Source organism: Cajanus cajan, chromosome 4, assembly GCF_000230855.2.
Source record: "Cajanus cajan strain Asha chromosome 4, NIPB_CcT2T_4, whole genome shotgun sequence".
NCBI classification, from domain to species: domain Eukaryota; kingdom Viridiplantae; phylum Streptophyta; class Magnoliopsida; order Fabales; family Fabaceae; genus Cajanus; species Cajanus cajan.
Window position 1 is genome coordinate 23,158,941 of NC_138520.1, and position 25,854 is coordinate 23,184,794.

General features: G+C 32.9%; 1 protein-coding gene across 1 annotated transcript; it reads right to left on the reverse strand.

The window, feature by feature from the left end:
• Nucleotides 1-9,178: 9,178 nt before the first annotated feature.
• LOC109818919 (uncharacterized) lies at nucleotides 9,179-20,517 on the reverse strand. The gene is made up of 3 exons (XM_020384463.3): nucleotides 20,336-20,517; nucleotides 20,119-20,247; nucleotides 9,179-9,428 (listed from the first exon to the last, which is right to left on the reverse strand). The coding sequence occupies exons 1-3, from the start codon at nucleotides 20,372-20,374 to the stop codon at nucleotides 9,249-9,251; spliced, it is 348 nt and encodes a 115-aa protein (XP_020240052.1). The 5' UTR covers nucleotides 20,375-20,517; the 3' UTR covers nucleotides 9,179-9,248.
• Between the last annotated feature and the right edge of the window lie 5,337 nt (nucleotides 20,518-25,854).

Consider the following 25,854-nt stretch of genomic DNA (forward strand, 5'->3'; position numbering starts at 1 on the left):
ATCCTTTGACTTTTAAAGATGAGCCAAAAATGGTGGAAGATGAAGGAGAATGGTGTGCCACTTTCTAGAAAGATAATAAAGAGATGAATAATTTTCCACAAAGAGGAATTCCTTGATAAACGTTCATAAGCAAAAAAGTTTTCCAAAGAGAGAGCTTATGCTTTTGAAGATAGAATTTTGAACAATTCAATTCTCATAATACTCAAAAGTAATTTGGCTAAGGGAGGGAAACACCTATATATAGAGTTTGAGTTTGGTAGCTTTTTGTCCAAGTTAAGCTAACCATTGTTACATGTAACCAAGGTTAGGTTAACTTGTACTTAAGACTACCAACTCTAGTTTCATTTTAGAATTTGAACTTCCTTCTAAAAATGTCACTATCATAGATCTAAAAGAGCCAACGGTACCATGCCACGTGGCTAGGTGCAAAAAGTGTGACTACATGTCAACATCCTAGATCTAGAAGAGCCAATGGGAGCATGATGCCACATGACAAAATGCTACAAATATGACTAGATGTGACACATGTGACTTGTTGGAGCTTTGAATAAACCATGAAAGTAGTAGTTCACCAAGTGGACATCCATCATGGGGCCTCTAATTCCCCCCACTCTTCATAGGTCATTCAAGCCCAAAAAGTACATATCCCATTACTAGTTACAATCCCCCCTCGTAAAATACTAATTACACCCCTAAAAAGAAAATTATATGGAAATAAATTCCTACATTATTGGACCCAAAAATACAAGGTCAAAATTTTTAAAAAAAAATTAGAAGGAAAAGTATTAAAAAAAAAAATAAGAGAAAGTAGACTACTAAAAGTGACCCAAATCTTAATAAATACTTAAGCCTTCTACCTTCAAGCCTAGTCCACTTCTCTTGGTTCCTTTTGGACTTGGCCCCTAGGCATGATGTCATCACTAAACCTTTAAAAGTTGTTGGAGCTTATGCTAGTTCAAGAGAAACAACTTGAAATATCAATAATAATTCAAATCTTGACATAAATATCATTAAAACAATGAACATACAACAATGCGTAATATATTTTCCATTATCTCACTGCTGAAGAAAAGTTCACCAATCAATTAAACAAAAAAAGAACAAAACAAAATGCTAGCATGCTTTCAATTATCACTTTTTCACATAAAAAATTGTAACATACTCTTCTAACATAAATATCATAGTTTTAACTAACATATTTCACATAATAAGTTGCAACATACATTTTCAACTATCACCACATTTGTGAATCACCCAATAATAACACAATTAAATTAACAAAGGAAACTGTAAAATAACTTTTATTATCACCCATTGATTCACACTTTCACATGAGAACAATATGCAAGGTTGTAGAGCATATCTAAGAAGTACCATTAACAAGTCAATGTAAAAGTTTAAAAGAAAAGAGATAAAGATATAAATTAGAAACTTGCTAACTCATCAAGATTTGGTAGAAACAAAACAAATGTAGAGTAATTTTCCATGATCTCAATGTAAACCAACTTCAATTCAAGTAGTTACTTTCAAGGATACATGATCTTCTTTATCCTCTCTTGGGTGATCATAATTTTACAACTGGTTGTTAACTCACTTCAATCCCTAAGATAAGGCTCGAACTAGGTTCTAACCAAACATAAAGGTACATTACACCTCCTTGCACGTAATGTTCTATAAGACATCATCCTAACTACCTTTTAATCTTAAGCAAAATCTTTAAGGAGATTCTCTAAGGATTAGATATTTCTATAATATTGGCTATCTATACAAAGGTAATAAGCTAAACTTAGCCTAAGATGGTTCTTAAAGTTTTGTTAAGTTCTCTAGAAAGAAAAAAAATCTAATAGTAAGGCTAAGGTCAATAGCAAAAATTATGCTACAGAGCACCCCATGTAATCTCACTCCTACTTAGTACGCCTAAAAGGTTGCAGCTCTTTTAAAGATTTTGGTATTCTTTCTTAGGCTTCTAACGTTTTACACAAGCATGTGTAAGTTAGCTACAACTTTTTCCACTCTAACCATCCCCCTAAGGTCTAGGTATATATTTATAATACTGGGGTGAAGACTTATATTACTATTGTGTCCTTCCTATAAGCTCAAATTCTTAAACCTAGGAACACTAGGTATACCCAATTCATCTTGGAATCTTAGAACTTCATCTATACCCCACCTCAAAACCACTCTCCTTACTTTGACTCAAATACTCTACTTGAACTATAAAAAATGGACTTAACTTTTTTTGTTTTACTAATCTCGTTTATTGATAACATTGTCGAATCACTCTAATAACCTAGGTCATTCATCTCAAAAACACAAGTCGATTAAATCTTAATTTATCACATACTATTAGGAATGGGGATTTTATGAAACAACGAATAGAAATTGGAATTGAATTAAAATGCAAAATAGAAAATTAATCAAAAATTTCAATAAGAAATGTACCAATTCAAAATTTCAATGCATGCGATGAAATTTTCACGGTTCAACATAAGTCAACACAAACGTTATTAAAATGTAAATCTAAATCTATATCTATTCAATTTCATAAAAATATAAGATAGGAAAATTCATAAATAAACTGTTTTAGATATAGATCTAGATCCAAAAATAAACTTCAATCTTAGTTCTAGATCTATTTGAAAATAAATCCATAATCATGAAAACAAAAAATAGATATATAATGGAGAAGAAAGTAAAAAGAATTTTCACGGTAAAATTAAATTGGAACTCAAATTTTATAGTACTTTATGAAACCACAAATTGATAAGCAGATTAGTAAAGCATATTTGTTGAGATGTGATAGTGCATATGGGACACATAATTCAATGCATTAATTTTGGTGATTGGATATTTAATAGTGTAAATAATTGATTGATTAACTCTTATTTGTATTAGTGGGTTTAGTTAGTAATAATTGTAAATTCTTATTAATTTTCAAAATTTGACCCACTTTTACACTTTGTTCTTGTGCAAGTCATATCTGAAGCTCTCGATATCGAATTTGGATGTTCTTGGTGTCTATGTTAAGATAAAAGAGAGTTCTACAACTTCTCTATTGGGAAAAAAAGATCAGCTTAGTTGTTAAGAAAGCCGAAAATGCGTTGCAAGTTTGTGATCCTGTGCAATATTTTCTGTTTGTTTTTAAATTGTATTGTTAGCTTGTGTTTAGGGTCGTAATTAGCTAATTAGTGGACTAGGCCTTTAATTAGTCAGATTTGGCCCATTATTTTATTTTATGAGTAAATGTACCTTATGAACACTAAAAAAAACTTACTTCATGTTTCATATTGGAGATTACTTCTCTTAGAAGTTTTTCTAAATTTTCTCTCTAGCTTTTCTGACTTTTCATATTCTCTCTCTCTCTCTCTCTCATGAATTTTGCTATCTCTAAAGATGAATTGCTTGAGCATTTTGATTCAAATGTGTGATTGATTCATTCATCGATTTGAGATTTCAAGAATTATAGTAAAATTCAAGTTTCTGATTAATTTCTACTGCACAAATTTCTCTTTTTCTCTTTCTCTAATTAATTCTAAATCTGATTCTGTTTTTCATGTTTATGAATTTCATTTTAGATTTAGAATTGAACAAATGTTGGATTTAGATTTAAATCTGAAATCAACTGATAATCCTAAATCAATCATTTACCAATATAAATTTTACAGAAACTGTTTGATTGCGATTGCATCTTTTGTTTCTATGAAATTCAGTAAATCTAGATTTAGATTTAGTTTTGGTTGTTGATTTAGAATTAACAGAATTCGAATTATACTTTGAAATTGTGAAAATTTTACCATAAGGATTGAAATCTTGAACTGAAGCATTTTCTAATTGGAATTTTTTATTAAAATTTATGTCTATTTTTTGTTTACAATTTAATTACCTTTAAATTGTTTGTCAAAAATCTCCTAGCTAACTTTCTTGTCAAGATTCGTGTTCTATGATTTGTGATTCTGAATTCTAACCTAGGTTCCCTATATTACAAAATTTCTAGGGGAAACTAGTTTAATTTGATAGTGAGACAATTGTAGCTATCAAATTTAGCATGCTCTAGACCTCATTTCATACATATTTGACTTTTTCGTTGACTTTGACTTTTTGTTGACTTTTATTTTTGTGTTCAATATTTTTAGTGTTTACTCTGTGATTGCTGAGTAGTTTATGACTAGATCTAATCTTGGTCATTTGGTTGATTTTGATCCCGAATTTTAGAGAACACTACATAAGCTTAAGACTCGGGTAGTTCACACTAGTGATATTGTTAATTCTGTTTTTGACTCTTCTGATTCTTATTCAAGTTTCTTTCTATCTAATAATATGGCTAACCATGATTTGACCTTAAAGGAATTGGCTACACCTAATGTAGTTTATCAACTTTGGTGTGTCCAATATCCTATATTGAAGGTGAATTATGAGCTTAAACATGGGCTAATTCATTTGTTGCGTAAGTGTCATGGACTTGCAAGTGAAGATCCTCACAAGCATCTTAAGGAGTTCCAAGTGGTGTGTTGCACCATGAGACCTTCAACTAATCCAAAGGATTATGTTAAGATGACAACATTTGCATTCCCCTTGGATGGTACAACAAAGGTGTTGGAGAAAAAGATACACATTAGAAGGGGGGTTGAATAGTGTATATCAAAAACTCACGCTTTTTGTAATGAAGTATTAAAAATTGTGACAGGCGAAACAATAAAAAATAACAAATGAAGTGACTCAAGTGTTTTATACTGGTTCATCTCAATTTTAGAGACTACGTCCAATTCCCAATCTAATTAGATTGAGTTTCACTATCTTGTACAAGATATAAGTATTTTTTCATAAGCCACATTTGGCTCAACACCAAGTATTTTTTCAATAAGCCTCTTAGGCTCAAACCCAAGTATTTTTTCTACAAGTCACACAAGCTTAAACACAAGTATTCTTTTAACAAGTCTCTTCAAGCTCAACACTAAATATTCTTTTCACACAAGCTTCTCCAAGCTCAACCCTTACAAATAAATTTGACAAGAGTTACAAAGATAGCTTTGTCTCTTCTAGACCTGATGCTATGAAAAATACAGCACAAATAGACTACAAAGAACATATAAATTTACAATGAAGATATTCTTTATAGTGCTTCAGCTTAGTTTTCAATATGCTTCTCAATGATAGAATTTTCTATTTACAAAGCTTTTCTCTTTTCTTTGTGATGCCTCGCTTTCTACACCCTTTTTTTCTCACTCTTTATAGTATGAAGGCTTGATTCTTATATAGTAGCTTCAGAGAAAATAACCATTGTAGCAATGTTGGATTTAAACGTTCAGATTTTTTCACAAGTTGTTTCGTCTATCTTCTTTACTGATCCTAGAGGTTACCACTAATGCATTTAACGTGAGCATTAAATGCTTGTCAAGATGTGTGTACATCTTATATGATCCAAACAACTACATATCATCATTTCTTTCTATTTTGAGTGAGGCAGTGTAGTTTCAACATAGAGCAGTGTTTGCAATGTCTTTATATAGTAGATTCATACATGTGAACTGTAATACCCATTTTTTTTATTATTATTAATTATCAATGGCATTTTCGTAAATTTTATAAAGGTATAGGGGTATTCTTGTAATTTTATTACTGATGGCATTTTCGCAATTTTAAAAAAATTTAAGGGGTGTTTTGGTAACTTGGAACGGGCCGTTCCAAAAGCAAAACGGGCCGTTCCAAGCTTAAAAATTATACTAAATTTTTTTAGTGAGAACGGGCCCAGAACGGGCCGTTCCAACTAGGAGAACGGGCCGTTCTGACTTTGGAACGGGCCATTCTGGAGGGAGAACGGATCGTTCCGGAAGGAGAACGGGCCGTTCTGGATGAGTCTCGGAACGGGCTGTTCTGATTTTAGAACGGGCCGTTCTGCTTTTTGGGAACGGCCGTTCCGATTTTGGAACGGGCCGTTCCAGTTTAAAAATTTGCGTACATTTGAAAGATTCGGAACGGGCCGTTCCGAATTCAATACGGGCCGTTCCGGGTGACTCTGGTTGCCTATAAATAGGGGCCAGGGGGGTGAAAAAAAATATACTGAGAAAAGAGAATCCTAGAGAGAGAAAGAGGAGAGAGAGAGAAAGAAAAAGAGGGGAGGAGAAAAGAAAAGAGGAGAGAGAAAGAGGAATCCAGTAGAGGAGGTTCTGCTAGGGGAGAGAAAAGAGGAGAGAAGAGGAGATTCTGCCCGAGTTTCGGCCCTTGCTTAAGGAGAGAGGTGGAGGTTCTGCCCGAGTTTCAGTTCAGGTTTATCCAAGTAAGGGTAGTGCTTATAAAATTAATCTAGTATATATGAGCATGATAGGAATAGTATAATTTTAATATGCTATTTTATGTGGAGATTTTCATTTCATATAGTATAATTTGGATCAATTGATGGTTGTTTTGGATATTTATATTATTATTATATTGACAAATTGGCATGGTTATGGTTATGTTTAATTATGGAATATGCTATGTATGTGGTTTGGAAAAGTAAATAGGACTTAAAGGAGTAAGGTTATGGTATGGATTAGATCTCTTGGTGAGATCAGGATATAATCTTTGGAAAAATATGAAATTTGGGAATCCCATGGTGAGGATTCCAATGTGGAACTTTTCCAAAGGTTATATGATAAACCACTTCAGATGTTAGGTGGATTCTGAAGTACTCCTCTAAGTATTCTATTTGCTACCGGTATGGGGGCAAGGCCGAGTCATACCGATGGATGAAGTGGCCATGATCACCAGGGTTACGTGACGACGCAATCCAACTGTATATTTTCCATGAGAGGTTAGGCGTGGGACATGGGTTGCTGACATGTTTCACCGTATCAACACTTGGTTTGGATGGTGTTGAGACCAACATTTGGTTTGGATGTGTTGGTTACATCATGGATTATACAGTGGTGTGACTTTGTTTTGGATATGGAATCTGTATACATATGGTATGGATTGTATACATTGGTTATGGATTATTTTATTATCATAAAATATGTATATATTGGCATGGACGTGTATACATTATATTTTGGGTTGGTCTATATTTAGAATGGAAAATGACTTGTTGGTCTGGATAAATACTGTGGATAAATATTTGTTTAATGATATTTTATTATGATATACTATGGTTGGTTTTATATGTGCTAACCCTTGTGTTTCCATGTGGTTTGGACTGTGATGATCTCACTATGTGGGGGAGCAGATCAGGTGTGAGGCCTTGGGATAGCAAGGAGTCTTTTGGGGTAGCTGCTTTGAGAAGTGGCTAGACGTAGAGCTTGACCAGCACCTAGGGTGTCTAACTTATATTTCATGATGTTACTATTGGATTACTGTATAATTTTACCAAGAATGACTCTGATATAATTATGTTTGATATTATGAAATAATTTTTTTCACTCTATCGTAGCTGGCTTTTGCTCTATTTTCTTTATTTTATATTATTTTATTTTGGCTGGTTATTAATGTGACGACCTAGGGTGGGTCGTTACATGAACTCTTCTATCTTGCATGGGAAAAATGTTATTCTTTTAGAAGTACGATATTTTCTCATTATATTATATTAAATAGATTTGGGTAGAAGGGTGTCACATTGAAGACATGATCAAGTATGCTCAAAGTTTTCCATACATTGCACAACTCTTTGAAAGTGAGCAGCTAAACCCTTCTTTGCCTAATTACATGCTCCAAATTATAGTTTTCAATGAGACAAACCTCATGACGATAAAGGATACTTAGCCACACTATTTATTAATCTCGAGCACCTCCCATTATATGCTTGGAGGTTAAGTCTACATTGTCTCAAACATATATCAGTACCAAAATTCATTAATATTTTATCACATTATTAGTGAACTTAAGTATTATTAAATAGATCATAATATTAGTCCATTTTTTACAATATAAAATATCACAATTGATTGCGACCCATATACTTCTCTTTCATATTATGTTCTCTTTGTCTATAATATTTGTTTCTCACTCTCCTTTTTAAATAAATAAACATATTATTTTACATTAATCTACTAGTTTATAAGTTAATCTTACCAAACACTTTCAATTTAATCCGTTAGTATATAAGTTAATTTTACTAAACACACCCAAAAGTTGAGAACTTGTAAGTTAATTGATTGAATTAGAAGTGTTTGATAAGAATAGCTTAAAAAGTTCACTAATTAATGTAAAATAACTTATTTTTTATTTAGTTATTTATTTAATAATGAGAGTGAGAAAATAACATGTTTGACAAAATAATTTCTAGACTAAAATGAGCTAAAAACTAATTCTAAGAAAATTAATAAGAATAAGAAAAGGAGAGAAAGATTAATAAGAACTTATAAACTATAAACTACTTCAATTACTTTGTAAAAATATGATATAAACTCTTTAAATAAACTTGTCAAATATTTTGTTAAACATGCTCTAAATGCTTATATAATAGGTATTCATAAATTTTTTAAATACTCGAACTTTAGTTTATTAGTAGTATTCCTACACTTGAATGGAAACAACCAATTCAAGCAAATAATTGGAGGAAGTTCACTAGTGCAATCTTATCTGTCCAAAGGACAGATTGAAACTGGTGTCAATTAATTAATTATTGCCAAAAAACACGACAAGAGTAAGAATAAAAGAGGTGTGGTGTACTAGACACCACAGCTATTGGTCAAAGAAAAAAAGATAAATAAAAGGGTCACCATAAATATAATTGCTCGTATATCTCAAAAAATTGTTGTACCACTACTTATAATACATCAATGTTACGGACCCTACATGATAAAAGACTCTGGCATTATTACCGGGTGTGCACGTGCGAACTTGCAGTGGCCCCACGTGCATGCTTTAGGCTAGGAACGTACTGCATTATGAAATAAATGCCCATATCTTAATTTAGCCATGGACCCCAAAAAATTATATTAAATAATCGAATCTTGCTGAACGAAGAAGTTTTGGTTAACGAGATACAACACTACCTTTAGTTGAAGGAACAAGGAGAAAGAGATTCATAATAACTAAACCTTTTAAAGACATGAACATGGTTTTCAGCATTTGTGAAATCTTACTTTACTGCCGTATTGTACATTTGTACAGTTGTACTAGCTATTTCTTTTCCCACTTTCTTAATTATAATAAAGGAAGCTCTTATAATTTGCCACTGATTATAAAAATAAAATAAAATAAGTTAAAGAAACATATAACTAAGACATTACACATTGAAATCAAAATAGAACCTTACAAGATAGATGTACTAATCAAGATTGTTCTAATAAATTTTCCAAATATAAATTTACTAAGTATCTTCCTGTGGACAAAACATCAAGTCTCTTCTCACTGGGTTCGTATTTTCCCTTCCGAAGCTGATAGCGATGTGTTACAGCTGAAATAGTATAGGCTTGTCCTTCAATTGTTACACTCTCCCCACACTGCAGGTTCTGCTTTGAAGGGAAAAAATGAATATTATTGAAATGTTCCAACTGAATGTGGCACGTTTCTTTTTCCATTCTCACAAGGTTATGTTGGATCATATGACCCCGAAAAGAAAAGAAAGACAGGAAAAAGGTTCAGTTGGATCATGGTATGCATAATTGAATCAATTGACCGAAAATTGACAACATGACATGTGATCAATAATGTTTGTTAAACTATGAAAAAGAAAGGTCTAGTTAACCAAGGCATAAAGATTTTTAAGGCCGACAAGGGTCAACCTTGTACTTTCAAGATTAATTCCTGTCAATGTTAAAATATTTTTTTTTTTTCAATGGAAACAGTTCAATAAGTGTAGATTAGTTTTTTATTGTCAGTTTTGAGACACTGCGTAAATCATGTCCATAGACATATTAAAACAACATAAAAGTTCTGCTTTCAGAATCTACTAGTAATTTTCTACTTTCAGACTCAGAACCATAAAGGCGATGAACAATCACAGCTAGTAAACCAAACAGCAGCCTGCTTCAATTCCTCATTTCATATGGACCCATCTGCCATGTCATGTAATATAATATTTTGCCAATAAAAATTTGAGCAATAGATCTAAAATAGGCAGCAACAACAACTAGAATCCTCATACACTACAATTTCTTCATCCGTTTGCTTTGTGTGTTTAGAACTCCAACATGTGAGTTGTCTTCAACTATATGCCTGCCCGTCTCTTAGAAATGATGGCATCTTCCAACCGCATGTTCTCATATAGCATGAGACCTATATGATACACAACACTATACTTCCACTCTGCAAAGGTTAATTTTAGAAAAGCAAGTGAAGAGTTTGCAATATTCCTTCTAAAGTATCCTTTCATAGGGATATATATCCTCCAAAGCAATAAGAGTCAGCCCCCCCCTGCCGAGAAGCAAATTCTGATCCAATAAGCAGTACAAGAGCTGGCCAAATAAGCCAAACACGATAATGGTTTTCACACTTCAAAGAATATTTCCCATCACAAAAATGGGTACTTGGATGCAACATTGTTTTTGAAAGGAAAGGGAGACTCGCACTAAAGCTCTATGTCGGTAAAAAGGTTTCTTTCAGAATAGCCTTTCATATGTATCCTTGAATGTGGAAATAATCCCTTTGAGATTGAGAGATGCAAATGCCAATCCCATAAGCAGGCCGATATGATGGTTCACCATATTAAGTAACTAATAACTTTATTGATCATTTTTGCTCTTAAATTAGTAGGTTTTGCCACTAATTAGTGCTTCCCCAGTTCAAATCATTTCAGTAAGGGAACGGAGTATAACTTGAAGTTAAGCTTCAAATTGCAATTTGTCTAAATCTAAATCTTCATGACTTAGAATGCGATTCCACGTTAACAATCAGGCCTAGATATGAAATTAGCTTCCAACTCATGAGAGCCTTTCAAATGTAAGACCTATGATTTTTAAGGAAAGAATGTTATGTTTCGTTAAGTTTATAGATACTTATGGAGAACTGAAATGAGGGAACTGAAAAAGTTACAAGTTAATTCTGCCTAATGCCAAATATTTGATTCATGTTATCACCTTGATTACTTCTGTTTTTTTCCTTATAAAAAATGCTTGTTAAGAAGTTTATCTAAACTGACTCAATTCTCATTAGTTAAAACTTTAATGATGAGTTATAGATAACATATAACTGTTTACATGCCTTCAGAAATAGTTGAGATTACATTATTTTTCCTTTTGCCATTATGATATGCAAACCTTTTTAATTACAACTGTATTCACTCAAGCCATGTAATTGTCACCATATTGTTTTCATGAACTTCTCAAATTTCTTTCTGTAATACCTTCTGACACTTGTATGGGTTTAATTGATCTCTTATTCATATGAAAATCCACAGCATATATTTAATTCTACAGTGTCTCAGATTCTGGGAACATTAAGAATTATCTATAGAAAAATATTTACTCCCCTTCGACAATTTCATTCTGTTTTTGTTATCCTTCATAGCTTTTCGTTCATATCAAATGGACAAGTCTTGGAGATAACTCTGGCACCAAATAGCTTTATACTGCTGGTATATTTTAATAAAGTTGTTAGGTCCAAAAAGTTGGGTTGGCATAAAAGAAAGTGTTGTGCCAAGTAGTTATAGTAGCCTATTGAACCAAAGACAATCCTTATAAGAATAGCCAGCATTATATTGACCTATTCATTAATAGGTCAGTGGGCGCTTATATTGACCTCCAAGGCTGTCCACTGATTACATTTTAATATTCATTAGAATATTATGATTACTCATGTAAGAAGCCTTGTAATGTTGGGTTATTAGAATATTATTTGAACCATATCAATCATATAATCAGATCATATCTATATATACATATATAGAACCGGATACCATAATATTCAGGGATCTTCTGTGCTTCTCTCCTTTTCTATCTAACCCGATAACTTTATCATAGTCATATCATAGTAGTCAATCTCAATCCCAGATATCAGAGCAGAACGGTCGAATCTCGGATAGCATAATGGAGCGGTCAACCCCAAAAGTGGAATAGTGGGATTACGGATAGTGGGATGACCAATATTTTAATATTATATTTATATACTAGATAATTAATAATATATATATATAAGCTAAAAAACATAAAAATGACTCTAAATTCATGCATTAATCATTTTTAATAATAAAAGTTCATAGTACTAAAAAATAAAGTGCTAAAGTTGTTCCACTTCCAAAATAATCAATGTTCTCACCAATAGGCTTAAACTTTTCAATTGAAGAACCTATTGATGGTGTAGGACTAGGATGGGGACCAGTTCCAGCAACACCGACCCCTAAGCTCTAATCTTTATTAGTGTTTGGTTGGGTCATGGTTATGCTGATCACCAAAGCACAAAAATGCCCAAATAAAAAAAAAATGAACAGAAAAAAGAAGCAAACAGGAAAATAAAAGGAAAGAAAAAAGAAGAAAATCACAGGAATGAGAAGAGAAAAAAAAAATAGAAGAAAAACGAAAAAAGGAGAACAAAGAATAAAAGAGAGAAAAAATACGGATGATTGGAGAAGAGGAGCCAAGAAGACCAACAGAGAGAGAGTCTAAGAAGAGGAACAAAGAGCCTAAGAAAAGGAACGAGAGAGACGGAGAAGACGAGAGTCGTCCAGGGACTAGGGCTGTTTGCACTCAATAGAAAAGAAGTGACTTACAATTTGGGGAAAAATGTGTAGAGGGAGACCCAAATGAAAGGGTAGAAACACCCTTATGAGGTATTTTCTGATTTTTTAAACTATCAGTCCACGATTTCTGCCACTCCACTTTGCCGCGTTGCGCCCGCTCCAACCGCTATATGAAACCGCTCCGCTCCAAGGTCCCAGTAGCGATATTGAGCCACTCTGCTCCAACGCGCTGCAATAGCAGCCGCTATTGACTACTATGAGCCATACTATGATAAAACTCTAGTTACTCCAATTTAAAGATTCGAGACAAAAGAGCATTACTCTAAGGTCATTACTAAATTTCTACTTGGCTTCAATTCCCATAGAGTGATTCATTCTTGGTTATTGTTCATGATATGAACGCGCTTCTAAAAACTCAAGCTTGAGAAGCCCCAAATATTCAAATTTTCTCAACAGCATAAGTCTGAAAACGTCTCAATTCTCAAAAGCAGAATGTTGTTGAAGGAAATCAGGCTTAGAATAGGCAATTAATCTTGTGAATATTAAAATTACATGATTTGATTTTTATTTCCAGATTTATAGGTGATACAGCTTAATAGGAAACATATTAGGACCTCTTGTGTCAAATTAGTATATACTTGTATCTCTGCCTTTCGGTGAATCAATTCTATCATATAACAAAATCACAAATTCTTACATGGTATTAAGAGTCGTGATCTGAACATCAAACCCTATGCCAACCACCATGGCAGAAGCAAGGGGCACGGCTTTGGGTGTCACTAGGGATAATCCTAATCATCAATTATGGATGTTAAATTCAAGAGTTTAGGTAAACTTATGGAGGACCGGTATACTCAACCCGTAAACTCAAATTTAAACTCGTGAGTGTATCTCATTAAAATAATACTAAAATTTTAACTTCATGCATACCATATAATATAAATAACAAAATATCATTCAGACTATAAGTAAAAAATTACCCCAAAAAAATTAAATAAACAAAAAAGTAAAATAAACCATAATTCCATAAGATGCCAGGAACATGGTATCAATTTTAACACAAGCGCAAAAAGATAGGGAACGTCATGGTGAAGTGTTCACACTTTGTCAAGAACAAAAGACAGGGTCGCATGGCAATCTCAAACAACAGTAGTATATTAGATGGGTCACTCGACCACCGGGAACTGGTAGATCCGAAACCCTTTTGACGTTCTCAACAACCGAAGAACCTTCTCATTATCAGTCGAAGGGATCATTATCTTTACTCCTTTCGGCATCACTAGTGACCGAAAGGGTTCCCAACTAACAAGCTCAAGCCTTCAGAATGCTCGATTACCGAAGGGTACACAACTCCAAGCCACTCAGCACCTTCGGTGGCCGTAAGCTCTATGCAAGTGAAGCTTGCCTCTATCGGCTAATTTAAATTATGATGACTAAGATGATTAAAGACATAATCATCGGTTCAAAATCAATTATCAATGTATTACCTAACTAAACGTTAACCTGTGGCCCATTGAGATTTGGGCCATTGCGATTTGTATAAATAGTGTCTATCTCGAGGTAAAAGCCACTATTCATGATTGGCATCTAATACATTGAGCAAATAACTTACTTGAGCGTCAGGTGTCTTTTGCAGGTGCACCCCCCTCAGTGTGTTCAAGCAACTGGATTGAAGAGTTTAGAGAAGCGAAGGCATCAGCAAGACAAGAAGACAGGTATCTCCATGTAGGTACATTTTCGGCATGGACAAGCAACCGGATTGGAGAGTGAAGAAGAGCAAAGGCATCAACGAGACAAGAAGACAAGTATCTTAGCGAAGCTACAAGCAGCAAGGGGGCACGACATATGCGTTCACCTTAAGAAGGTTTTGGGAGAAATAACAATTTGCAACTTATGATTTTAGGTCAAATGGAATTAGAGAATTAAAGAGAGGGGGGCTTAAAACAACTTCAATAACAAGTCCCTTTAGGGCAATTTAGCAAATTCTTTTTAAAAAAAAAATAAATTTGTAAAATCAAATGCAAACTTGCAAGCTTAATGAGTTTGTCCCTGAGTTCAACGATTTCATCCAAGTTTACACAATCTTGAGTCTACATGTGAGTTGTCTCGTTTTGGGTTAATAAACTCGTAATCTCACATGAGTTTATGATTTAGCACGTGAGTTTAACAACCATAATTATACCTCCACCATTCTGATCAACCTAGTGTAATCCTCGTGCCACAACCTCTAGTGGAAGACAACTACAACACATGAAGTCAATCCATGACTATAACCTTAATTGTCAAAAATAAGATCGGACTCATAGATGGCTTGGTCAAGGAGCCAACTGAGCATAGTTCAAATGAATGGCAGCAATGGAATTGCTACAACAATTTGGTCAAGACGTGGCTGTTAGGACCAACATCTAAAGATATTGTCAATAGTGCGATAAATTGCAAAGATGCAACACATGTGGAGAGATTTGAAGGAATGCTTTTCACATGTGAATGTTGTCCAATTGTTCAATGTTGAAAACAAGATCCATAATTGTGAGCAAGGAAGCATGTTTGTGGGTTCCTGTTTTACAAAGCTAAAAGGATTATGGGATGAACGTGGCACACTTAGTTTTTTCCCGATCTTCACATGTGGCTCAATTAACATATTTAGAGACAAAACCATGAAATTCCTCATGGGTCTCAATGAATCTTAAACAAGAGTTTGTAGCAACAATTCGCTACACAATCCACTCCCTATAGTAAACAAAGCATATTCCCTAGTTCTTTGGCATGAGAAACAGACAAAAACAACAACTAACAAGGCAGATGTACAACTAGATGTTGTTGCCTTTGCTATGAAAAATTCAGGTCGTGAATTTGAAGGAGAAAGAAAAAGGTTAGTTAAGGAGAAAGAAAGGGCACACAGTTGAATATTGTCGCAAGAAAAAAGCAACTATTGAGGCTAAATTCAATACAATGATTTTTAGGGGAAAACATGCTACTTCATCTATAAATAGAAGGAAGTAAATGAATTTTCCTTTCACAACTAAAGAATGCAAACAAATACTTGATGCACTATATAGTAAGGCTTTTTCACTTGATGAGCTCTCAACTAAAGAATTACCAGCATTATTGGTAGATCAAATCCTCTACCAATAATGCTAGTAATTGTTCAACCCATGATGAGCTCTCAAGTAAGGCTTTTTCACTTGTTTCCCATGGAAATCAAAGCAATTGGATCATAGATAGTGGTTGCACCGATCACATGGTTCATAATCCTAGTCTTTTTACTCACTTAAGACCCGTTAATAATCTCAATGTGTAGTTGTTGAATGGGTCATTGGCTCAAGTGACACATATTCGCACAAATTTCTTGTAACCCAATTTAATCCTTGATAATGTTTTATGTGTCCCTTACTTTCAATTGAATATGATTTAAATTAGCAAGTTAGCCTCCCATTCTTCTTATATGACCATTTTCTTGCACTTTTGTGTTATACATGACCTACATTAAGGGAAGATGATTGGGATGGGAATTGAACGGGAGGGTCTCTACCATCTCAATCAAGCCAAAAAAGGAACGTGCAACCATACTCAAAACCATAGTCCAACCCTTTGGCATCAACGTCTTAGCCTCCATCAACTAGAGTTACTCCATTATTTCCTTTTTCAAATTTCAAAATTAATATTTTGATATTGACAAGTGTTTAATTTGCCCTTTAGCCAAACAAACAAAGCTTCCTTTTCGTTCAAGTTCCAATACTACGACATCTTGTTTTGATTTAATCCATGTTGATATATAGGGAGGGGAGGTTATAAAATTGCTTCTCTTTCGGGTGCAATTTTTTTACTTACTATCGACAATGACTACACAAGATGCAGATGAGTCTATCTTATGAAACACAAATCTGACACAAGGAATCTCCTAGCAAATTTTATCAACATGGCCAAAACTCAATTTGATTCAAAAATCAAAATCATTCGTAGTGACAATGTGATGACATATTACCTCCTAAAGGACCTATTACAAGGGTCATCTCAAAGAGGATGCAAGAGGAGCGAACAAGGAATGAAGGAGAAAGGCCTAAGCTCATGTTGAGCTTTAGGATATGTAATTAAACTCATCTCTTCTTTTCTTTTATTGAAAATATTTCTTTTGACCTTGTATTTTGGTCAATTAGGATAGAAAATTATTTTCTTGTAATTTTCCCTTCAAGGGTGTACCTACTATTCTCGGGGGGAGCAACTAGCAATTGAAAAATGTGCTAATTGAACTTGTTTGGGCCAAGAGAGAGAGGAGAATAACTTTTTATGAGTGGATGTCTATTTTGGGCTCTCCACACCCTCCCATTGGACTTAACACATCCCCAACCTAGTCACACCTATATAGATGCTTCTACATCCCCTTTCTTACTTCCACAGCCTCCATTAGTCCATCACACCTTCCACACCATGTCACTTGTATAGCTCTCATTTGCTAGTGTAGATCTAGAGATTTGGGCACCATTTTTGAATATTCAAATATTTCAAATTCAAATTTGGTAACCATAGTTAGTTAGCTTGAGTACAAGTTAACCAAACCTTTACACACCTAACCTTGGTTAGTTTAACTAGCACCACAAGCTAACCAACTTTATATATAGGTATATACCCCCTTGTAGCTCAACACTTTTGATATATCAGAATGAGAATTGAGTTTTTCTCTCAACTTTCAAGAGTCTGTGAGTTCCTCTCTTAGAGTGCAACTCTTATCAAGGATCCTTTCCATGTGGTGAGTCACCTTCTAGGCTAATAGAGTTCTGAATGAGTAGAAGAGAGAGAGAGAGAAACTGAAGGAAAGAGATAAGAGAATGAATTCAATGTATTTTCACTAACTATCATAAGAGATATATGGTGAGTTTATATAAAGCCTACAGCTGTAATAGTCGTTGGTCTATAACAAACAGTAATGAACGTGACAGTACAATTAGAGAATATTAAACAGCCTATATTATATTTATACATATAGATAAGGAGTAAAATATACTCCAATAGCCCCCTGCAAGCTCAAGTAGGGTGAGGAGACTCAACTACTTGGAGCTTGGACCGAAGAGCACTAAACCAAGAGGGAAAGAGAGCTTTCATAAGAACATCAGCACACTGATCAATAGCAGGGACATGAATCACTTGAAGGTGCTGATGAGCAAGAGCAACAATGCTCTGGTTGTCACAAAGGATAACAGGAGCTGAGTGAAGAACCTTAAGTTCAGAGAGTAATGTCTGTATCCACAAAACTTCAGTTGCAGCAAGGGCAAGACTACGATATTCTGCTTCCGTGCTAGAACGAGCAACGACAGTTTGCTTTTTGGACCGCCAAGACACCAAATTTGGTCCTAGGAAGATGGAAGCACCAAAGGTTGAACACCTGTCATCAGGATCAGAAGCCCAATCGGCATCACAGTAAGCATGAATGGAGAGAGGAGAGTTGGAAGGAGCAGGTTGCAGATGGAGACCCCAATATACAGTGCCTTTCAGATATCGAAGGATGCATTTAACAGTAGCCCAATGTTGTTCAAGAGGATTAGACATAAATTGGCAAACCTTGTTTAGAAGAAGCTGATTTCAGGTCTGGGTATGGTGGCATATTGTAATGCTCCAATGATTGATCTGTAGAGAGACGCATCAAGGAATTGTTCAGAACCAATTTTCGATAACTTGCAGCCACTGACCATTGGAGATGAGATGGACTTTGCTCCCTCCATGTCAGTGCATTTTAAGAGGTCCCTTATGTATTTGCTTTGAGTTAAGATGAGGGAGCCATCAGACTGAGTTTTTGCTTCAATTCCAAGGAAATAGTCAAGAGCACCAAGATCTTTGAGGGAAAAGACAAAATGAAGTTGAGAAACAAGGTTACGAAGGACAGTTGAATTATTACCAGTAATGATAATGTCATCTACATACACTAAGACATAGATGACATTATTGGCAGCAGAATAAACAAACAATGATGGATCGCATTTGCTGGCATGAAAGTTAAGATGTAGTAGGTTTGTTTTTAACTTCTCAAACCAAGCACAGGGTGCTTGTTTGAGCCCGTAGATGGCTTTGTGAAGCTTACACACGAGGTTCTTATTAAGGGATTCAAACCCCGAAGGTTGAGTCATATACACTTCCTCTTCAAGTGTACCATTTAAAAAGGCATTGTTGACGTCTAGCTGTTGAATCGGCCAGTGATGGTTCAGGGCAAGTGTAAGGATAAGCCTAACAGTTACCGGTTTAATAACGGGGGAGAAGGTTTCATTATAGTCATAGCCAAGCTATTGGTTGAAACCTTTGGCTACAAGGCGGGCTTTGTACTTTTGGACAGAGCCATCAAGATTTTCCTTGTCCCGAAAAACCCATTTGCAACCTATGGCAATTCTATCAGGCGGGAGAGGAACAAGGGACCAGGTGCCATTGTGCATCAGGGCATTCTATTTGGTCTGCATTGCAGCAAACTAGGTGGAGTTAGATAAAGCCTGTTTAGTGGTTTTGGTTGGGTTCAGCATAGGTTAATAAAAGGGTTGGTTGTAAGCGGGGCTTGACGATGCCATCTTTGGCTTTTGTGATCATGGGATGAGTGTTGTGGGGACGAATGTCAGGAGGTGTATGAGGGTCAGGAGGTGAGGAGGAATGGGAAGGGGTATTGGAGGGAGATAAACTAGTAGGAAGGTTGGGGGAAGGAGGTGAAGTTGCAGGTGTGGGAGGTTCAGGCTCCTCAGTAACAGGTGATCTATTAGTAGGAATGAAAGTGGGGCATAAGTTTGAGCTGAAGAAGGGAAGGATGGAGGATTAGGGGTGTTGGTCACAGTAATGGGAACCTGGACAGTGTCTTGGGAAGCATGGACAGGGAATGAAGGGAAAAGATTCTTATAGGGAAATCGAATTTCATTGAAGACAACATCCTTAGAGACGTAGAGACGCCCATCAACGGCAAGGCACTTGTAGCCTTTGTGAGAGGTGGAATACCCCAAAAAGATACATTCTTGTGAACGAAATTGGAGTTTGTGTTTATTGTAAGGCCGAAGGTGGGGAAAGCAGGAGCAACCAAAAACTTTAAGAAAATGATAATCTGGGTTTTGGTGGAAAAGCTTATGATACGGAACATCATTTTGACTGGAGGAAGACGGAAGGCGATTGATGAGATAAACACGGGTTAGGAGAGCATGATCCCAAAACTTCATGGGCAGATTGGTGGTTCCATAGTTAGATATCTGTTATAAATAAGTCTTTATGCATATTACTTCAATCCCTTACCACTAGACCGACACTAGTGTTTCATCAATTATATGTTTAATGACACTATCTAGTATTACATTTCATTTTTAAAAATGAAAAATCTAAAAAAAAACAAAAAAAATAAAAAAAGAAAATACCCTTTGCCTAAGCCATGCCTTCTCACAATCTCACTCTCACCCATCCAAAAGTATAAAATCATTGTTTGCCTAATTTAAACGATGAATTATCAACATTGAAGCTTTGGAATTGATTTTGAAAAAGACAAAAAAAAAAAAATCAATAATGGCACTTACGGGGGGCAAGCAACGAACACCGAGACACTTGGGTGGAGGAGTTATCTCTACCACTTTGTAGGGATGGATGCTACCTCGTTCTCTGTCTCTGTCCCTCTTCCTACTGCACGAAACCTCAAATGAAATCGTCTGCTTAACAGAGTCAAAACCCATGAGAAAAAAAAAAGACAAAAAAAGAATCAAGGAAAAGTCCGAAAATGGGTGAATGGAGGAGTACCTTCTGGCATGAAGTGAGACCCATGTTCCACGATGCCATTGCCTTTCAAGATGATGAGTTGGTGTGCGTAGGAGCTATCATACAATTAGCTTGTTTTCTCTAGCGTTCTGTGTTCTCTTCTCCTCCCGCAAAATGGCAACAGCAAAGCCAGAAAAAACTGGATTTTTTTTTGTGGTGGGACAGGAGTCAAATTTCCCAAAACAGATTTCTTTTTCTTCTTAAAATTAAAACTAATGTTTTCTATCTGTCTTGTCTGTATTACTAAAATTCTCGTTAAATTTTTATATATTTTTTTAACTATAAAACTTTAACACAATTTATCTTTTAAAATAATCATAAAAGTATAACATTGGTTCGCATGTTATTGTTAAATATAAAGTATTATTATGATATTTTTTAGAAATTGAATATGTTTTTTTTTTTAAGTAGCCATCAGAGATTAAATATAAAATATTAAAGATACTGTTAAATATTTTTTTATTGAAATTAAAAATGTTAAATATAAAAGTCTAGCTGAAATTGACAAAATCATCATATATTCAAATGACAGATAGATCTTAGACTTTTACGGAGTTATATGATAAGCAAATAATACTCGAGTGAAATTATTAACTATGATTTAGGGTTTGAAAATAATTTAAAAAAGGAGATTCTCATTTTGTCACTTTGACTCAACATGCTTCTTATTTTTGATAAATTAGTCTTATCCGATTTATGTAGCTCTTAGATAATATTGAGGAATTGATGAGACAACCTTGGAATATTGTTTATAAGTATACTCTTATAATGTCTTTGATAGATGAGAAATATTTTCGGCCTCTAGTATTATGGTTGTTTATGAATGATTAAATTTTTTAATTAGTGATAAGTATTTTTAGGAATGTTTATAAATATTATTTTGGAAATCAAAAATTTTTATAGTATTAACTAAGTCTAATATAATATTTTTAGAGTTTACTACACTAAAACATGCTTGTTGGGAATGTTAATTTTACTATAGTAAAAATATTAATTACCTTAATTTACTTAGTTAATATGGTAAAAAAATTGATTCCCAAAATAATATTTATAAATATTATCAAAAAAATTTAATCATTAATTACTATTTTCAAAATTTATGATTCCGGAGAAATATAATTCTTAAACATGACAAAAAATTTCTTTTACTAAACACCCCTTAATTCAGGGATGTTAGTTTCTCACCTATTTTGAAAATAATATCGTGAGAAACTTGTTTAAAAAGCATTCATGAGAAATCATATTAGTTTTACACTACTTGAATTAGAGGATTCCTTAGTTGATTTGCACCACAAGCTTGTAGCATATGCAATTGGAGTGTTTCTAAAGTTATAATTTTCTTTCATATGTTATTGATTTCCGTTTAGCCCAAAAACTGTAATCTATCTTTATTTTTATAATCTTTATATCATTTTTTTTTTGTTTCTATAATATATTTTAAATGAATAAACAAAAATATGAAATAAGTTACGTAGAAGAAAAAAAACAATAAACTGAGGTGTGTGTGTAGCAAAAGCAAGTGAATGTAATAAGTTAACTCAAAGTTTGTAATTTTAAAAAAAAAATTTAAATATAAAATTTTAAATAAAGATTGAAAATTAAATTAAAGATTTTTTTAAAACATTTTACATTTATGCCGTTGATAGAAAAGTTATTCACATTATGACCAAACAATATCAATCATCAAAATATATTAAATGCTTTAAAAAAAATAATGCTTAAATACACTTTTAGGGACCGTTTGATAAAAGGAAGAGTTTTTTCATATTTAGAAATCATGATTCCTGAAAATTATAAATCATAAAAATCATGATTCTTAATAATAGTTAAAATATGTTTAGCTAGTCATAAAGGTTCTTAGAAAAATTCATATAGAATTTCCAAAAGTTTAAAATTTTCGTATTTGGTTACACTACTATATTCTTAGAAATATAAATATTTTTTACAAATATATTCTTTATTGAAATAAATTTATTAGATATATTTATTTACTTAAATCTTATTAAAAATATGACATTAAACTATCTTTAAAAGGTTAAAAACTTAGGAGGATGTATTGGTTTAGGATTTCATAGGATTTTAAAAGACTTTTTTTGAGTAAAAAAGTCCGTTGGTATTCGATCAGGATTTTATGTCACTTAAAAATAATCTAACGGTATTCAATCAGAATTTTTAAAATTTTTTAAAGAGTTCATTAAATTTACAACTTAAAAATAATCCATTAGTATTCAAAAATATAGAGATTTTAAAGGATTTTTGTATTAGAGGGATTTTGAAGGACTTTTTAGTGGTATCTATAAATACCAAATTCATAAAACAATTTCATCCAAACCCATAAGATTTTGGAAGATTGTTTGAAGTGACTTTTCAAGTGCTTCAAGAATTTTCAAGTGAGTTTTTCATCTCTCTTTTTTTTTATGCTCATATCTTCTCCATTTTTTTCTCTTGTTAATAATACTACACTACTGCTCATATATAATAATGTACTACTGTTCTCATTTCATTCCCTTATTTGGTGAAACTTTTATAGGTAAATGTTATTGTTATTGACTTGCTCTATTTTGTTCTATTTAATTGAGATTGTTCCTCAATTATATAACACAGAAAACACTTGAAATTTTAACTTTTAAGTAGTAATTTTTTTTTTATAACACGTGTCAAGAAAAGAAAAAGGTGAAAGCTAAAATTAATATCATGATCTCTATAATCAACTATAGATCTTCAAGACCTTGTAATTAATTTATTAGAACAATATATATATATATAAGGATTTTTGTGAGTAAAACGATATAAGAATGGATCTTAGTTGGGGGAAGAACCCTCTCAGTAAAAAATATTGCGATCTCTCTCTCTTGAATTTTTTATTGTTATCTTTCCCCTTTCATGACTCAACAATTATTTTAATTCTTTTTTATTATGAATTTTATTTTTTTAATTTTTATATTATGAAATTAAGATTTTTTATATTTAAAAAAAAAATAACATAAAACATTTCAGTATCTTAGAATTCAATACTAAAAATATTTTTTCACGAGTGAATAATTGAAAGCCATTAAAAATTTAAAAATTTATTTTGTAACTGTAACAAATTTCAATATTTGTAAATTTCTATTTCAGTACCGATATAAATTAAGGGACATATTTAGTTATAAGAAAGTATGGTTGTTGTCCCACTATTTTTTTAATCATTTATAAAATTATAAATAAAATATTTTAAATCACAAATTATAAATAAAAAAATTGAATTGTTGTTTAAAATAATTTTTAGCATGTTCAACAATATATAACTTTCTTCGTAAAAAATGTCATTCTAATAAATTTCTAATTAGAGTGATGGATGAACATTCATCTTCAACATTACTGGTTAAATCATAATTTTGAGCATATTATTAAAACCTAGGAACAAGAGCGAAAATATACTAATGCTTGGATGACTAGTGTAGTTATGGATATGTGGGTGAATTATATTTAGAACGAATGATATTACGAAGAATTATTATTAATATTATTTATCTAGACATTATTTTTTTCTTTTATTATTTTTATATTTGACTCTTTTTAAATTTGAATTTATTAAAAAAGTCTTGAACTCTTATCCTATATCAAAAATTTATGAAATTCTGCAAAGTTCCCAAAGTCCCACAGAATCCATTAAAATCCTGACTTAAAAGTCTTACATAATCCATTAAAATTCTGATTGAAAGTCTTGTAAAATCCTACAAAATCTTAAAAGTCATGAAAATCCTGCAAAGTCTTTTAAAATCCACAAAACTTTTTTCAACTAAAAAAATCCTTTAAAATCTTAATCCAATACACCCCTCTTATAGTTAAAATTATTTAAATATAGAATTCAACAAAAAAAAACAAAGAAGAATGCTACATAATAATTAAGAATGATAAAAAAATTATATTTCATTTCATTCAAATAAATAAATAAATAAATTTTAACAAATACTATTAAACTATAAAAACAAAATAGACTTTAATAATATTATTAAAATTAACAAGGTCGAGAAATAATGAAATATAAGAAAGAGAGAGACAAAGATATAAAGATATAGGATGGAGAGAGAGGGGGGGGAGAGTGATAAGGAGAGAGGGGGAATGAGAGTGAGAGAGAGAGAGACAGGGAGAGAGGGAGGGAGAAAGAGAAATAGAAGGAAAAAGGGAGAAAGAAAAAGAGAGGGGGAGAGGGAGAGGGAGAGGGCGAGAGGAAGAGAGGGGGCAATGAGAGAGAGAGAGAGAGCAAGGGAGAGGGAGAGAGGAAGAAAGGGGGAGTGGAAGAGAGGGAAAAAGAGAAATAGAAGGGGAGAGAGACAGAGAGAGAGGGAGAAAGAGAAACAAAAGGGGAGAGAGAGAGAGAGAGAGAGAGAGAGAGAGCGAGGGAGAGGGAGAAAGAGAGAGAGTGTGTGTGTGAGGGAGAGGCAGAGAGGAAATGAGGGGAAGGGAGAGAGAGGGAGGGAAAAAGAGAAATAGAAGGGGAGAGAGAGAGAGAGAGAGGGAGTGAGAGTTAGAGAGAGAGAGAGGGAGAGATTGAGAGGGGGAGTGAGAGTTAGAGAGAAAGAGAGAGAGAGGGAAATAGAGAGATTTTTTGTTTTAAAAAAGAATATTATAATCTTTTATATACATTAAATTTTTCCTCTAACTCAGGAAATTTGGATTTCTACCTCTCTCATGGGAATATTTTTGTAGAAAAGTGACATAAAATTGATTTCTACAAAACTATATTCCTAAGAATTTAAAAATAAAAAAATAACTACCAAACATAAAAAACTAAAATTTTCACTTTAAGATTTTCAAGAATGTAAAGACACTTTACATACCAAACATTCTCTTAGAGTTATAGTCCACATAGTTTCTGAAGTGTGCAAGTTTAATTTCTTTTTTTAAAAAAAAAAATTGGTCTCCAATGTATTCAAAATTAAGTAATGATGCATATAAAATTAAACAAAAAAATATTGATGTCTTTGAATAATAATCTTGTTTATTAATTAGTTAGACATGTAAGAAAATAATAATATTAAAATTATAAAAAAACATTTTTAAAGATTATAAATTTTAATTTAATTAAAATAAAAAGAAATATACCAATTATAATAACACATGAAAGTCGATATAACTAAGTAACTTTCAAGTAGTGTCATTCATAAACACATGGTTTAATTTTAGATATGTTAATGAATAGATCAACAATACTTAATTTTAAAAACTTAGAACCAAATCTGCAATAGAAGAAATTTTTAAGACCAAAATTGCACATTCGCAAAATTATATGGACTTAAGCTAAAAATTAAATTCAAATTAATATTAGGATCATTCAATTAAAACTCAATTAACAAAACAAATAAAGAGTAAATATTATATTAAAACTAATAACCTTTTTTAATACAGACGTGATTACAAAGATTATGTCTCGTTGTTTACCAAGATATATCAAATGCTATGAAAAAAAATAATTCAAATTAATATCAGGATCATTCAGCTAAAACTCAATCAACAAA